Source organism: Aedes albopictus, chromosome 2 (genome assembly GCF_035046485.1).
Source record: "Aedes albopictus strain Foshan chromosome 2, AalbF5, whole genome shotgun sequence".
Taxonomy (NCBI): domain Eukaryota; kingdom Metazoa; phylum Arthropoda; class Insecta; order Diptera; family Culicidae; genus Aedes; species Aedes albopictus.
This window is the reverse complement of record NC_085137.1, coordinates 98,046,714-98,063,225: the sequence shown is the minus strand read 5'-3', so window position 1 is coordinate 98,063,225 and position 16,512 is coordinate 98,046,714. Positions and strand designations below refer to the sequence as shown.

At 37.6% G+C, this 16,512-nt stretch overlaps 1 protein-coding gene across 4 annotated transcripts in view; it reads left to right on the top strand.

The window, feature by feature from the left end:
* LOC115255007 (uncharacterized) overlaps positions 1 to 16,512 on the top strand; it is a 717,425-nt gene that overhangs the window by 158,772 nt on the left and 542,141 nt on the right. For all 4 annotated transcript variants that reach the window (XM_062850108.1, XM_062850109.1, XM_062850106.1 and 1 more), the window contains exon 2: positions 15,273 to 16,010. In XM_062850108.1, the coding sequence (XP_062706092.1) occupies positions 15,950 to 16,010 (61 nt within the window). In that variant the 5' untranslated portion in view covers positions 15,273 to 15,949. The remainder of the gene's footprint in view (positions 1 to 15,272; positions 16,011 to 16,512) is intronic.

Sequence of the window (16,512 nt, the reverse complement as noted above, 5' to 3'; positions counted from 1 at the left end):
CCATGGCTGTGTGTCTCCAGTTCCGCATTCTGCGAAGGATCCGGGGATCGTCCTCCACTTGATCAACCCTCCTAGCTCGCTGCGCACCACGTCTTCTTGTGATAACGTGACCCGCCCACCTTAGCCTCCTGATTTTCTCGGTGTGGTTGGATGGTTGGCGCTTATGCAGTTCGTGGTTTATTCGCCTTCTCCAAGTCCCCGCCTTCCATCTGCACTTCACCGTAGATGGTACGCAACAATTTCCGTTCAAAAACTCCAAGGGGGCGTTAAACCTCTGCACGCATATTCCATGCTTCGTGCCCATAGAGTACTACCGGTCTATTCAGCGTTTTGTAGTTAGTTCGCTTCGTTTGACGATGAATTTATGAAAAGTATATAGATTCTTCAACCGCCTCGATGACATTATCGTCGATAGAAATTTGGGGTGACGGGCGCTCTGATTCCTCGCTGGAGCCCTTTGCCATCGTATACTTTGTCTTCGACACATTAATGGCTTATCCTATTCTTCTGGCTTTATTCTTTAGTCGTATGTACGTTTCCGCCATCGTCTCAAATTTCTGAGCTATAATATCAATGCATCAGCGAAACCAAGCAGCTGAACGGATTTCGTGGAAATCGTTCAACTCCTGTTTATTCCTGCTCTCCTCATGACAGCTTCTTAATGGATGCTAAACAACAAGCACGAAATACCACCACCTTTCCATAACCCTCTACGAGATTCGAAGGGACCCGAGAGTATCCCTGATACTCGAACTACGCACATCACTCGATCCATCGTCGCCTTGATCAATCGTATCAGTTTATCCGGGAATTCGTATTCGTGCATAATCTGCCATAGCTTTTCTCGATCGATTGTATTATACGCCGATTTGAAATTGATGAACATTGTGAACGTTGTGTTCGCGGCATTCTGCACCAACAGCCTGACATTGCCCCACGAACTCTCTTGCTATCGGTGATAGACGGCGGCATAAAATTTGAGAGAGTATCTTGTAGGCAGCGCACAGTAGTGTGAACACGTGGTATTTCCCACAATCCAACTTGTTGCCTTTTTTCATGGATAGGACACATGGATTCTTCGTCCTCCTTATAACTCTGGATAATAACCCAGTGTAGTGCTCTCATCACCTGGGGTCTCCAGTCTCCAGGTAGCCTAGTGATGAAGGCTATGGATAGCCAATCCAGAGACGGTGGGTTGGATTCCCGTTCCGGTCGAGTAAACTTTCTCGACTCCCTGGGCATATAGTGTATCATTGCGCTTACCTTACAATATACAAGTTCATGTAATGGCAGGCAAACAAAGCCTTTCAATTAATAACTGTGGAAATGCTCAAAGAACACTACAATGGCAGATTGGCAAGCAATGAGAGCCCTCAAATTAATATCTGTGGAAGTGCTCTAAGAACACTAAGTTGAAGACAGGCAGGCCAAGTGCCAGTGGGAACGTATAACTTTAAAGAATAAGAAGAATAAGACTCTCTTGGCGTGTACTCAGCTGATTAAATTCCAAAAGTTGCAGCAATTTTTTTTGTCTGTATTAACGAGATTTTTAACCCTAGGCTAGTTCATCTCGGGACCCACGCTTTACTTCCCTTCCGAAGGAAGAACCCACATTATGTGAGTATGTCGGGAGTGGGATTCGATCCCAGGTCCTCGGCGTGATAGTCAAGTGTTATAACCACCACACCAGGTCCGCTCCACAGGAGCAAATTCCATAAAAACGTCATTGCAGTGCTTCGGCAGATTACTGGCAAGATTTGTGATTGTTTTTTTTTCCAGTGCTTTCGTGCTAAAATCAGAGCTAGGTAGTCAAGGTTCCCCGATTTCAGCACCCCTTCACTGGTACATTCCGATGGATGAATTCCTGGAGGAATCTCTAAAGGAACCGGCTAAGCATTTCCTTAAGGAACTGCTGGAACAACTTTTGAAGAAATCCCTGCTGAAATTTTTGAAGTAGTTCTTGGATTATAGGAAAAGTCTCTAAAGATATGGGGCTGTCCATAAACCACGTGGTCATGAGGGGGGGGGGGGTGGGTTCGGCCAAAGACCATTTTGTATGGACGAATAAAATTTTTGTATGGACTAATGACCACGCGAGGGGGGGGGGGTGGAGTTGAGAAGTCCCAAAAAAATGACCACGTGGTTTATGGACAGCCCCTATTTCTGAAAGGAAGTATCGCTGAAGAAATGTCTGAAGGAACTAAAAAAATCGGAAGAAAATTCTGAATGAATTCCTGGAAGAATTACTGAAAAAAAACTGGAATATTTTAGGAATCCAAAGATGGATTTACTAAATGAATACCTGAATGAATAGCTGAAGAACCCGGTAAAATAACTAATAAAATCTCTTGAGATAATTTTGACAAAAAAAAAACTTTGAAAAAACCCCCTCAATGAATTTCTGGAGGAATCCATAGAAAAATTCCTACAGGTACGCTTGGAGGAATTTCTGAGAAAATACAGAGAAAATACCCGGCAAAATTTCTGATAAAATCCCTGTGTGAATTTCTACAGGAATCTCTGCTAGAATGTTTTACATTATTTTCGTAAGAATACTTATAAAAATCTCTAAAAGAATCTGTGCCGAATCTGTTGAACGAGTCCTAGAAGGAATTTCTTAGACTTTCTTAAACAATTCTTGCAGCAATTTCTGGACAAGAAATTTCTTTAAGAGCCAGTTCGCGAGAACCGCGACCCCCTTTCCAAAGGAAGTGGAATCGATGTGCTCCGATTGAGCTGAAATTTTCAGGGTATGGTTTTCCATATAAAAGATGATATCTGGCCGATTTTCAGATTTTTCCGTTAGGGGGAAGTGGGGTAAAATAGCCCTCAAAGATTTCATGTCTAAAAATAGGTAAAATCACTAAAGTCACAATAACTTCCGCAAAAGTTAACGGATTCAGCTGAAATTTTGCATGGACACTCTACTCCTATGGCACTTCCATTTAAGCCCAGCCGTGGGATATTCTTTGATATTTAATTTGAAGAAATAGGTTATTTTCATAAGTTTTTTGACGATTTTCAGGGCGCCTGTTTTCGTACCAACAGAACTAGGATGAAAAACTGAGTACTACGTTTTGAAGGATTACCCAAGAGCTTTCATTTGATATGTGACCCAGAGGCGCCAACTTAAAAACTTTCGAAAAAAAAATTTTTTTTCTCGGGGTATGCATTGTACCCCATATTTTTGACTGTCTAAAGAAGTGTTGTCGCAAATTATGGCAACGTTATTTAACTTTCAAGGGTTTTTCTTAAATATTAATTCAACAGAAAAATGATTACTAAGAAATGCAATTATTAGATTTTTTTCATTTGGGGAAAGGAGGGTAAAACGGACCAACTCAACCTACTTTCGAAATAACGTTGCTACGACTCGAATTTTCAGAGTTCTTTATTCTACTCAAGAATAGATGCTTTATCACATATTATTTTTTTAATCTTGAGAGGATAACGGGGTAAAACAATTCTCAGAAAAAAAAGGTTGAAAATGATCAAAATTTCAAAACCTACAAATGCTTTGGTAAAACTTGGCGAAATTTCACGAAATTAGAAAAAAAAATCTTAATTTTTATTGCTTATTCAAATGAGCAAGTCTGACAACATTTTGACGACAAGAAATGTCACAGATTAGCACGTGGTGTGTGATTTTTCGGATTCTTTCTCGATTTTTCTTTTGACATGCATCTCCGGTTCAATTTTCTCTCTTTTTTTCTCGTGAAAGTTGCAGCAGTGCACAACGGTCCACGAAAAAGATTTACGAGGAAAAATGCATTCAGCGCCTTCAAATGGTTTTTGGAAAAAATATGGTCTTCTACAAAGTTGTTCCCAAGGATCAGGCCCTCTTTTCAATGTACATAAAAATTAGGGTGGTCCATATTCTCAAAGAAATTGGGAACCAAACTTTTTTATTTGCAAGAATAACTGTATACATTCTTCGGGAAAGTTGTAGATCGATCAACTTTGAGCAAATTTCCTGAAGACACTTTTTATGTAGCTTTAAAATTTACCGATCTAGAGATATTTTTCTGAATAAGCTTAGGGTGGTTCAAGAAAAAAATCATCAATAACTTTTGAACGAAATGTCGTAGCAACATTCTCAGCGGACGAAAATGCGCTTTTTTGGAAGCTGTAAAAGTGGTTCTTACGCGACTTAGACGAGAAGTTTTAAACAAAAAAGATAAAGCAATAAAACGATTTGTTCTAGCGTCCCCCTTTATCTTTATCTTTTTTGTTTCAAATTTCACGTCAAAGTTGTCTAAGAACCATTTTTAGAAGACAAAAATAACGCACGCGTTAGGAATGTTGCTTCGTCATTCCGTTCAAAATATATTGATGATTTTCTAGGAAAAATAAGCGCTTTTCAGTATTTTCACACACCAATCGATCATATCACCTTTTCAAAAAAAAATGATTTTTAGGAAAAACACCTGTAACTATTGAACCAAAAGAGATAAAGACCATTTCAGCGCATGAAACGACGCGTCTTCAAATGCTCTACAAGTGTTTCTTGGGCGACTTTGATGAAAAATCGAAACTGAAAAAGTTAACGCCAGAAAACCGGTTTTTCTTGAACCCCCCTAAGCTTATTCAGAAAAATATCTCTAAATCGGTCAATTTCAAAGCTACATAAAAAGTGTCTTCAGGAAACTTGCTCAAAATTGATAGATCTACAACTTTCTCGAAGAATGTATACAGTCATTCTAGCAAATAAAAAAGTTTGGTTCCCAATTTCTTTGAATATATGGACTACCCTAATTTTTATGTACATTGAAAAGAGGGCCTTTTTTTGGGAACAACTTTGTAGTAGACCATATTTGTCCAAAAAATCATTTGAAGGCGCTGAATGCATCTTTCCTCGTAAATCTTTTTCGTGGACCATTGTGCACTGCAGCAACTTTCACGAGAAAAAAACAGAAAATTGAACCGGAGATGCATGTCAAAAGAAAAATTGAGAAAGAATCCGGTAAATCACACACCACGTGCTAATCTGTGACATTTCTTGACGTCAAAATGTTGTCAGACTTGCTTATTTGAATAAGCAATAAAAATTAAGATTTTTTTTTCTAATTTCGTGAAATTTCGCCAAGTTTTACCAAAGCATTTGTAGGTTTTGAAATTTTGATTATTTTCAACATTTTTTTCTGAGAATTGTTTTACCCCGTTATCCTCTCAAGATTAAAAAAATAATACGTGATAAATATAGATAGTAGAGTAAACATAGATCCGTGTTGATGAATCCTTTGTATCCAAACGAACTGTCAAAATCTGTATCCAAACGAGCATGACGTCACGATTTGAACAACATCAATGGAGCGCATGACGTCATATTCAACCGTCGCACTCTTGAAAATTACTACTTACACGCTTGAAACATTTCAGTCAGCGGTGTCCGCGGATCTATGTTTACTCTACTATCTATAGTGATAAAGTATCTATTCTTGAGTAGAATAAAGAACTCTGAAAATTCGAGTCCGATCAGAGAACATCGTAGCAACGTTATTTCGAAAGTAGGTTGAGTTAGTCCGTTTTACCCTCCTTTCCCCAAATGAAAAAATCTAATAATTGCATTTCTTAGCCATCATTTTTCTGTTGAATTAATATTGAAGAAAAACCCTTGAAAGTTAAATAACGTTGCCATAATTTGCGACAACACTTCTTTAGACAGCTAAAAATATGGGGTAAAATGCATACCCCGAGAAAAAATTTTTTTTTTCGAAAGTTTTTAAGTTGGCGCCTCTGGGTCACATATCAAATGAAAGCTCTTGGGTAATCCTTCAAAACGTAGTACTCAGTTTTTCATCCTAGTTCTGTTGGTACGAAAACAGGCGCCCTGAAAATCGTCAAAAAACTTATGAAAATAACCTATTTCTTCAAATTAAATATCAAAGAATATCCCACGGCTGGGCTTAAATGGAAGTGCCATAGGAGTAGAGTGTCCATGCAAAATTTCAGCTGAATCCGTTAGCTTTTGCGGAAGTTATTGTGACTTTAGTGATTTTACCTATTTTTAGACATGAAATCTTTGAGGGCTATTTTACCCCACTTCCCCCTAACGGAAAAATCTGAAAATCGGCCAGATATCATCTTTTATATGGAAAACCATACCCTGAAAATTTCAGCTCAATCGTAGCACATCGATACAAGAAGGGGTTGCGGCTCTCGCGAACTGGCTCATAAGGAATATCTAGAGAAATGTGAAGAAATCTTGAGAAGTTCCACAATAATCTTTTGAAGAATTTCTAAAGCAATGCTTGGAGAAAAATTTTCGGAAAGCTTCTGAGAAAATTTCGAAGAAGTTCTGAATTTCTGATTCTTAATGTACCCGCGAATAATTTTTTTTAATCCTTGGAGCATTTTTGAGAAAGTTGATGGAACAATCTTTTCTAGCATTTTTTTATGGAAATTCTTGAAATATTTTCTCAAGGAATCCATGCAACATTTTTGGAAGCTATTTGTGTAAGACTTTCTTAATGAATTTTTTGGAAAAAATTCTGGAGGACATTCTAAATCCTTTCAGGGACTCATATGGAAACTCCGAGTTGAAATCCTAAAGAAATTCAGTGTCCCACGAAGAAAGTTTTTCTTGGAAGATCGTTTGAGAGAATGCTTAAAGGAATTTCCGAAGGATTTTTTTTGTGAAAAAAAAAAACTTGAAAAGTCTCTAAATATATGGGATGTGCTAAGAAACTCCCTGGAGGAATTTCTGCAGAAACTCATACACAACTTTCTTACACAGCTCTTTCCAGGAATTTCTGGTGAAATCTTTGGAAGAATTTTCAATGTAATTACAGTACAAATATTTGAAGGAACTTTTGAAACATTTTCTGAAAAACTCTGGAATCGTGTATGAAGACATAGCTGAAAGCATTATTAAAGGAATTTATGGAGAATTTTCTGAATGATTTTTCTTTTCATTTTTAACCACTTAACCTTATTTACAGCTCTTTTGTCCACTAAGGCGATTCCAATTGGCTGCTGCACTTTACTTCGAATGAGTGTAACAAGTTTTGCACCTTTTAATTCCGCCCAATGTTACTTATCCTCTGACAGATACGAGTTTATCCACGAGTGGATAACTGACACTGAGGAAGATTACAAGTGGTAGTCGAAATACGCGTACCTGTCAAAGGATAAGCAACATAAAGCGGAATTAAAAGGTACAAAACTGATTACATTCATTCCAAGAGAGTATTTTGCTTAGAGGGTTTGAAAAGTCGGTACAAGATGCTGCACTTTAACTTTTGTACAGCGCCTAAATGAATTCTATTATTCTACTATATCGAACTTGTTGCTTTTGTGCTGTTTTCACTTTCTGCCTTATCATGATACAATGATGAGCACGAAGATGTTGATGTGTGGCTGTTGGTTGTTCATTATGAGATGCCGTTCGCCGATGTCCAAGAATCCAGGTCCGTTTGAGCCATGGGCTAATGGGGAAAAGAGCAATTAACGAAAGTGCCGGGGCTGGGACCGAACCCATGACCATCTACTTATGAAGGGAACGTGCGACCACTTGCCCCACAGGCCCTGGATAACATGACGTTTATGTCATTACCTTTTCAGATTTGTGGATTTTCTGAAGAAATTCCCGAAGGGATCCTAGGACGTACTTTTGAAAAAAAAAACAAGAGGACTATTTGGATTTATTTCTGTGATTTTCTTGGCAAATATTTCACCTAAAATATCAGAACGAATTCTTGAAAAAAATTCTCAGAAGAAATACGTATTTGTTTCCATGACAAAAATCCAGAAAAAAAAATCTAAGAAAAACTCAGGAGGGGTGTTTTTGGAATCTCTGTATAAAGTTTTTGAGGCATTTCTTAAAAATTTTTAGGGTATTTTTCTGCGAGAATTTTCAAAAAATCTATGATGAAATTCCCGAAAGAATTCTTATAGGAGATTATGCAGAAATAACTGTAAGAATATATGATTCCCTGAAGATACTTCTTACAGAAGACCTGGAAGAATATCTGAAGGAACCACTGGAGAAATTTCTGAAAATTTTCTTTGTCAGATTTCTAGAAGGAATAGCAGGAGTACTTTTCGGAACATTTCATGGAGGAAACTCTATAGAAATATATGAACAAAGTCATGTAGTACCTTTGAAAGCAGTCGATGGAACAGTTTCTAAAAACACTTGGTGAAATTTCTTAAAAAAAATCCAAATACCGTCAAGGCACCATTCACCGTGGATCTAAGAAGATTCGGGGCAAATAAGGGCTGTCATTTGACACCAGTCTTATTAACATTGTTGGTGCCGCTTTTAATTGCCTTCATTATAGTTAAAATTAAAGCAATATCCACAGAAGTAGAGAATTTTTCACAAAATTTGGTGATATAGTACTATTAGTAAAGGGTAGGAGGGTCGCCTAATTCCGTGGTAGGTCACCATTCACCGTGGTAGTAGGGACCCATTCACCGTGTATGAGAAATTTTATTTTACTTTGTTTAAACATGATCACAACAACCCAGCCAAGGGTATTTTCTTCATTTAAATTCATTTCATGTAATAACTTGCAAGATTTTATTAGAAAAACGAATGTTCAAATTTTCGATTTTTTCTAGATATATGGGACAATATGGGGCACGGTGAATGGAGACCATTGATTTTTAGGGTACCCATTTACCGTGCCTTTTTGTTTCAATTAAAAAGTACGAGTAAACGTACTTTCTTGTCAAACTTACTTCGGTAATGTAAAATACATATCTGATATGTGAATTTAATTGCTACTTGGTGGAATAAAGACGTTACTACATTTTGTTTATCGCTTAAATCACCTTAGCGCAGTTTTCGTTTTTTCACTATGAATGCAGTGAACGAGCAGAAACCCGCTTCATGTAAACACACTTTAGTGTCAAAATGATACTTTTAAATGTTTCTAATGAGCGTTTTGACTTGGTAACAATACATTAGTGTTGTATTGGTGAAATTGAAGGGAAATTGTTATACCAATCAATCGTAATATGGAAATATTGAAAAAATATTCGAAGGCACACGGTGAATGGAGCCCCCACGGTGAATGGCGCCTTGACGGTATATGAATATATCTATCAGCAGAATTTTGAATGGTATTTATAGGGCAGCTTTGAAAGGATTTCGTTGAATAGCTCTTACTGAATTTCGGGGAATATCTACTGGACATCCTGAGGGAATCCCCAAACGCATGTATAGAAAATCCTTAGAAGGTTTTCTATCAAAAAGAGTAAAGAGAAATAATTGAGAAATCTCCAGAAGACTTTCTCAGAAACTCTTACAGAAACTTTTTAACAATATTTTAACGGAATATTTTAAAAAGGAATCCCTTGAACAATTTACGAATTCCGAAAAAAAAATCAAAAAAGAAAGTTCTGAACAATTCTCAATTCTAATTTTTTAAAGGAATCACTGTTGAAATTGCTGAAGGAATTCATGAAAAAATATCCAATCTGGAGGATTTTTTGAAAGAATTTTGAAGGAAAACTATGAAATGTTTTCTGAAGGAATGATTGAAAAAAAAACGCTGGAGTATCTCTACAAAAATAAAGCTCTGAAAATTTTGCTCCTTTTAAAGTTGTTTTAATGGAATCCCTGAAGATTCGATTTTTGAAATATCTCTTTAAATTTTCAGGGAATCCTCGAGAAATTTCTGAAAGAATCAGAGAAAGGGGACGGAAAAATTTTCATTCAAATCCTTTTCTAAATGTCTTAAATATTTTTTTTAAATCCCTGACGATATTTCTGAAGCATTCGTTGTAAAATATTCTAAGGAATCGTTGGAAAAATTCAGACATAATCCCTAAGAAATTTCTGATTGAGAAATCCTGGAAAAAGTCTCACAGTCGTAAAGATTGTTTTCACCGTGTTCACCCATTGCACAATGGTCCGAATCCGGGTAAGCAATCAAAAGTCTGTACAAGAATGGTTCTCTGTTTCTTAAGAGTATGCGGTATGGGATTTTTCAAGGCGAAACGAAACGAAGCGAAATATAAAATTTCTGATGCGATACAGTACGGAACGAAACGAAATTCAAAAACAATTCGCGAGATCAATACGAAATCCGAATTCACTCAGTATTTTTTTGAAACGAAACGAAATTTTCCTTCAATTTCCACGGAGTTTTTCAGTTACATAAATGTTTTTATTCTTCAACCACTTAACCTAATTTACAGCTCTTTTGTCCACTAGGGCACTGCGCGAGCGATTCCAATTGGCGGCTGCACTTACATTTTGTACAGCGCCTAAATGTATTCTATATTCTAATTATACTAATTCTAATTCGAACTGGTAGCCTTGCGCTGCTGTCACTTTCTACCCTTTCCATGGTAGAATGATGAGCACGATGATGCTGTCGGTTTTGTTCCATTTCCAGTCCGATTGGGGGTCCATTATGAGTTGCCGTTAGCCGATATCCAAGTTTCCGGGTCCGTTAGAGCATATGCTCAGAAGAGGGTCAGGTGTCAGCCGCTCTCGGGGGGAAGAGCAACTGACGAAAAATTGCAAGTGCCGGGGCTGGGATCGAACCCATGACCATCCACTTATGAAGTGAACGTGTAGCCACTACGCTACAGGCCCCGGCTTACATAAATGTTGTGCGGATTGATACTGCGTGTTTGCGGTGGCGCGATTTGTATTTCCATTCAGACTCTCATCTCCCAGCCTCTTTTGCTACAGGGCCATTTATTTTTTTACAATTTTTCGCGAAATATACTGAAAATTGGAATAATTACACCAATAACATAATAAGATTGCTTCAATGACTTTATAAGAGCACAGCACACCAATAATGCGTTGCATCATTGCAACTATGCTATAAGATGCTCTAACGCCGATTGTTTATCAGAAACCTGAAGCAATGATTTGGAAACATCAGTCAGATGTTTACCAATCAAGCTTTGTTGAATAGCGTACCTTGTGGAGAAAACCTAAAATCTAAACCTAAAATTGATAAAAATTTTCAGAAAATATCCAGTTAAAGTTATATAGAAATTGAAAACAATACTTAAGAAATGTATGCGCAAAAAAAATATAAAATAAAAAAATAAAAATATAAAAATATAAAACAATCATCTCTAGATATTAGGTCAAAAATTCTACCACTAATAGCGGACCTAGTGTGATGGTCAACCTTCGAACAGCTCGCTGACCTAGTGTACAGTTTGGGTCAAAAATGACCGCATGAAAAAGGAGGGATAAAGTGCATGCTTTTTCGCCGAGGACTTGGGAACAAATACCACTCCCAAAAGACTTGCAAAACGAAAGTTCTACCTCCGGGTTTTTCGATTCGAGACTGTGGGTCCCGATATCAACTAACCTAGGGCTAAATATATGGATAAAACAAGTTAAAAATTTTTTTTTCAGAGCTCATGCATTTGAAAAAAGTCTCACCTAATATCACCAGGCCAGAGTATGCAGATGAGATCCAGCTAACAAACGTCTTTTTTCTGCTACGAACTCCTACATCGATGTCTTCACCTAAACATATTTTAGAAATTTATTAATAAAAAAAAATTAGGATCTAGGATTCCCCTAATATTCTTTTACAGTATTTTCTTAAATTCCTCTAAATATCGCCAAAGTACTTCTTTAAGTGTCCGCAAACTTTCTCATTTAACCCTCCGAGGATGCTAAAATTTACGCCCCATGGCGTAGTGCACATTCTGCGTGTCTGTCTGGGTCATACTAGGGTTTAGAAGAGCTCTATTAAAAACAAAAGGACAAACATGAAATTTTACGGAATTTCTTGTCAGAAAAAGGAATAACACAGATAAATATGATGGTAAAACTCTTCCAAGAGTTTTTTGTTTGTTTGTTGGTTTTGATTGGTTTTTCTCGGTGATATTGAACTGCAACTAAATCTCGTTTTTACGTTTCTACCTACCTATTTTTTTTTATTTTTTCGGTCATCTTCAGAAAAAATCCGCCGTCCGTCCGTCTCCCAAGCCGGTACTCTTCAAGAGTCCCCCTGGAAATTTCCTGGAAAAGGGTTTCTCCAGAAACTTATCCATGTAACAAACCTTCTACCGAATTTGTCTTAATCGATTTCTCCTGCGATTCTCATTATTTTTTTGTATACACATACTGGGAGAGCTTCCATATTTTCTTAGAACTTTTGCTAGTGCAACCCACACCCTGCACCATCATATCCTTATGTTCTCCATTACTGGTAAAAATTCCTGTTGGGAATCTAAACTGAAGACAGGAACTGAACTCGTTTTTCTTTTTCATATGATTCCATCAGAAAATTTAAAAAATATTAAGCATGGTCCCGCAAGCATGCCTATTGAACAAGATCTTGATGGTAGATCCAAGATAAGAAGTATATTCGAGATTGTTTCTGTCTTTATTATAGAACCTGCGAGTGGTTTGTCTCTCTTTGTCTCTCAACATTGGAGATGCTTTTATAAACACTTTTCAGTAACTTGAGATTAGCAAGATCTTCGATAGATGATGTGGACATTAACATTATTTATTTGTTTTGGAAATGTATTAGCCCAGTGCTTCTCAAACTGTGCGCCGCGGCGCCCTGGTGCGCCGTGAGCATTTCACAGGTGCGCCGCAGGCTCTTGGGCTAAAACGCAAAGAACAAACTCTTATTATTGAAGACGGAATATCTTTTTTGTTATTCTCATCTTGTTCACCTCACAGTCTTTTCTGTATTTGTATCAAGGTCTTGCCTTTTTGAGGAAAACTTCGAATGAAAGTCAATTGGGTTGTTTAGTGAATAAAATATTGTTATTTTCTGTAGCTTAGTCGAATGAGCTTAATTTTTCTGAGTATAACGTGATTTTATTGCGTTCCAATCCCTTTGTTTTGGTGGTTAAATTGACAAACCGAACAAAAAATTTTCCCCACACAAAGTTTAAATCAAGGTTGTTAATCGATAAATTATCGCCGATAAGTTAACGTCAACTTTGACTTCGTTGACAGTGATTCGATAATTCGTCGTTAACGATAAGTAATGCGTTGAATTATCGTTATCGTTATCGTAACTTCGATAATTTATCGAAAATTATCGAGTTAACTGTTGAATGCTGAGTAAAAAAAACATAAAAAACAGTCCGAAATTTTCCTGCGGCGTGTGTATGACCAAAGTGTAGGTTATTATTAATCATAACAATTAGCTATGTATCAACGATACATCCCAGAAAAATCTATATTTGCACCTTGTTAATCAGTCGACAGCATCCCTGTAGGCATTCCCGATGGAATCTTGGAAGAAATTCCAGACTTCTATGGCATAATCCCGTAGGAATGGCGAGGAATTCTCTGGTGGAATTCCTGATGTTTACCTAATAAATTACACAATGGAATCCCTGGCGAAATATTAAAGGCATTCTTGTAGGGATTTCCAAAGGATTTCCTGGTGGAGCTCCCAAAAAATAGTGACAATAGAATTCCCGGAAAGCTATTCGATAGAACTTCCAGTGCAATGGAAAATAATTCCCGATTGAATCCATTATTTCGAATTTCCCGATAGAAATACTCCTTATGTAGAATCCCCGGAGGTATTCCCAATGATAATTCATGAAGGTTCATTATCTGCAATGGAAAACACAACTGTAACTTTCGAATCATTGGAGCTCTGTATGTTGCTGTCAAAGATTTTCACCCAAGATTACTATGATTAAAACTCCCGTAAGTTAACTGCAGTTAACTTGTGTTGATTTATCGAGGGCCGATAAATCTTGCGATAATGTATCGTCATCGCAGTGAGCGATAACGTTGAACGCAATTATCGTTATCGACGATAACGATAATTTATCGATTAACAACCTTGGTTTAAATGCATTTTAAAAATAGTTCCCGGGCACCAAAAATGATGAAATTTTGGATTTCGACTTATTTTCAGATGTAGATTTCGATTATGAAATGATCTTGATACCCCTAAAGAAGCCAATTAAATGGGTTTTCCCTCTTCCATAAAAAATAAATTTACCAATATCTTTGCATGTTTTCCGCAATAAATTTCCGATATCCTCATGAAACTTTTGAATTTTTAACAAATTTTAAAATTTCCAGAGTTCTGAAAATGTTCATTAAGACGTTTTATGATTCTTCTTAGTTTTCGAAGTTCTTTCCAGAATAATTACTGCAAATCTTATGATCTCCATGCTGTCTCAAACGTTTTGGGACGACAATTTTATTTACATCACTAGTAGCCTAGTTCACCAACTTATCGTAAAAAATTCTGCAAATATTTATATGTCGATGTTGTACATGATTCTGTAAACCCCTTTTTAAGACTTGTTTCCCTCTTGCACGAAAACGAAAAAAAAAATGACTCTTCTCCGTCACTGTCAGCCGTCCTGACATGTTCTAAGCAAACAATTTTTGTTTCTATATTCTACAAATTATTACGATTACGGTTTTTATTTGAGATTTTTAACTGAAAGTGTTAAAATCATTAAAATTATTTGTAAGAAACTTGTTGGTGCGCCGCGACATTTTTGAAAATTTCAAAAGGCGCCGCGGAAGCAAAAAGTTTGGGAACCTCTGTATTAGCCATTCCCCGAAATTTCGTTTGATTTCGTCAAAATATATTTTTAGACGAAATTTTTTGAATTTGGCGAACGAACGAAATTCAAAATCATCAATATCGCCTAGGTGAATTATGTGGAATTCCTCGGAATTTCGTTTCAAGATGTATTTGGCGAAATCATTCGGTATACAGCGTTTCTCTCAACTTTAATTAAATTTCTCTTGTAACTTCCTTGTAATTCTGCGGACTGTTAGCGTTATTCTCGTCTTTGTTATTCCCTTCTACTTCGAGTAGAAAGCGAATAAAAGTTAATAACTATAGTTATAAACTTGTTCACATAAATAAAATTGAAACTGTTCTAACAACTGCTTCGTTCTAGTGCAAATTTTGTAAATGCCTATCTACCACATTTCGATGCTGCATCATTGATCGTCAATTCACACTGTATCGCCGTAATACACTTACCGTCATTACTTAGCTGCAAATTGAATATTCTACTCCATGATACGTTCCAAAATTGCCAAGTACAATGAACCTATCCTCTCTAAACTTGCAAATTCGGCCAAATTTACATCTCATCCTCATCCCTTTTCACATGGATTCCGCGAACACCCCAAGCCTTCCGCCAATCCCAAACACCAAGCCAAGATTAAAGCACCTTCTGGTTGACTTTTTTTTGTGTGTGATGCCACGAAACCCAACGCCGCCGTTACCGCATCCAGTGCCCCCGATAAAAGTGCAAAGTAGAAAAATAAGCTTACAAACAGCAACAGAGCAACACCACCTCAATGCCGGTTCTATTCCAACCAACAGCATCAACGAGTCCAAGCAGCAACCGACGAGCATTCAAGCGAGAAAATTGAGTAAAGGAAGCAACGCAGCGGAAGAAATAAAAAAAAGTTAGCTAACCCCCGAAAAAAGTGAGAGAAAAAAAAGAATACAGACGCGGGGAAAATAAAATAAAGTGAGCGTGTTTCGGTGGGGAAAAGCGCTTAACCAAAAAGTGGGAAATAACAATAATAATAGGAAAAACGACGACGGCTCCGTGACCCGTGAGTGGGCCCGTTTGTGTGGGAGTGTGTGTGTTAGTGTGGGGAGCAGATTATCCACTTGCGCCGGGGCCTGCCGGGGGAATCCGGGGCGTGGTTTTCCAAAGTGAATGAGGTGCCAGTGGCAGCACCTTTTGTGAACTTTACAGTCAGTGTGGTAGGGTGGTGTTCTAGCAGCTACTCAACGTTCAACGTTCTCTGTGTTAAGGGGTGGTGGTAGAACACCGTTCCTATCGTTGTCAAGTGGGCAGCAGCAGCAGCCAGCGGTAGAAGCAGATAGCAAGCAGTCAGAGTGCTACCCAGCACTAGGTTTTCGTATGCATACGCCAAGCAACGGCACCACAGCAGCAGCCATCATCGTATGATAAAGGAGTGAAACCAGGGAAGCAAACCCCAACCCCCTCCCCCGAAGCGGCCCAGGTTTTGGAAACGGAACCGAATATGTGGCTCCCAGCGGTTATGGATTTACGGCTCCCGATACTCTGTTTGCTGATAGTAGCAGGTACGTACCATCTACCAACCAACAGTTTGCTTTTTCTTGTTCACCCAATTTACAGGCAAGCACTTTGAGTGTGCGAATCGTTGCAAACTGACACACTTTGTGTGCGGGTACTTGGGAAATGTGCGGCTGCTGGTGCTGCTGCATCCGAATGATTCTCACTTTTGCTGGAGATTTTTTTTTCAGGATTTCTATCCATTTTTCCCAGCTTACCATTCGATGACATGAATCGCCATAGCATCTTTGAAAATGCAATTTCTTCGATAGATGGTTATAACTGTGTAGGTAAGAGACAATCCAAATAATCAAAAGCTTCGCTTCCCTTGGTAAAAGTCATTTTACTCTTGAAGTTTGCCAAGACATTACTCTAACTAGAGGGTGCGGGATTACTGATTAATATAATTGTTTGTTTTTTTTTTATTAATTCATTTGGAATTCTCCAGAAAATTGTCAATGTTTCCTAAGTAATTCATCTAGATTCCATACATTTTATCAAGAGATAAGT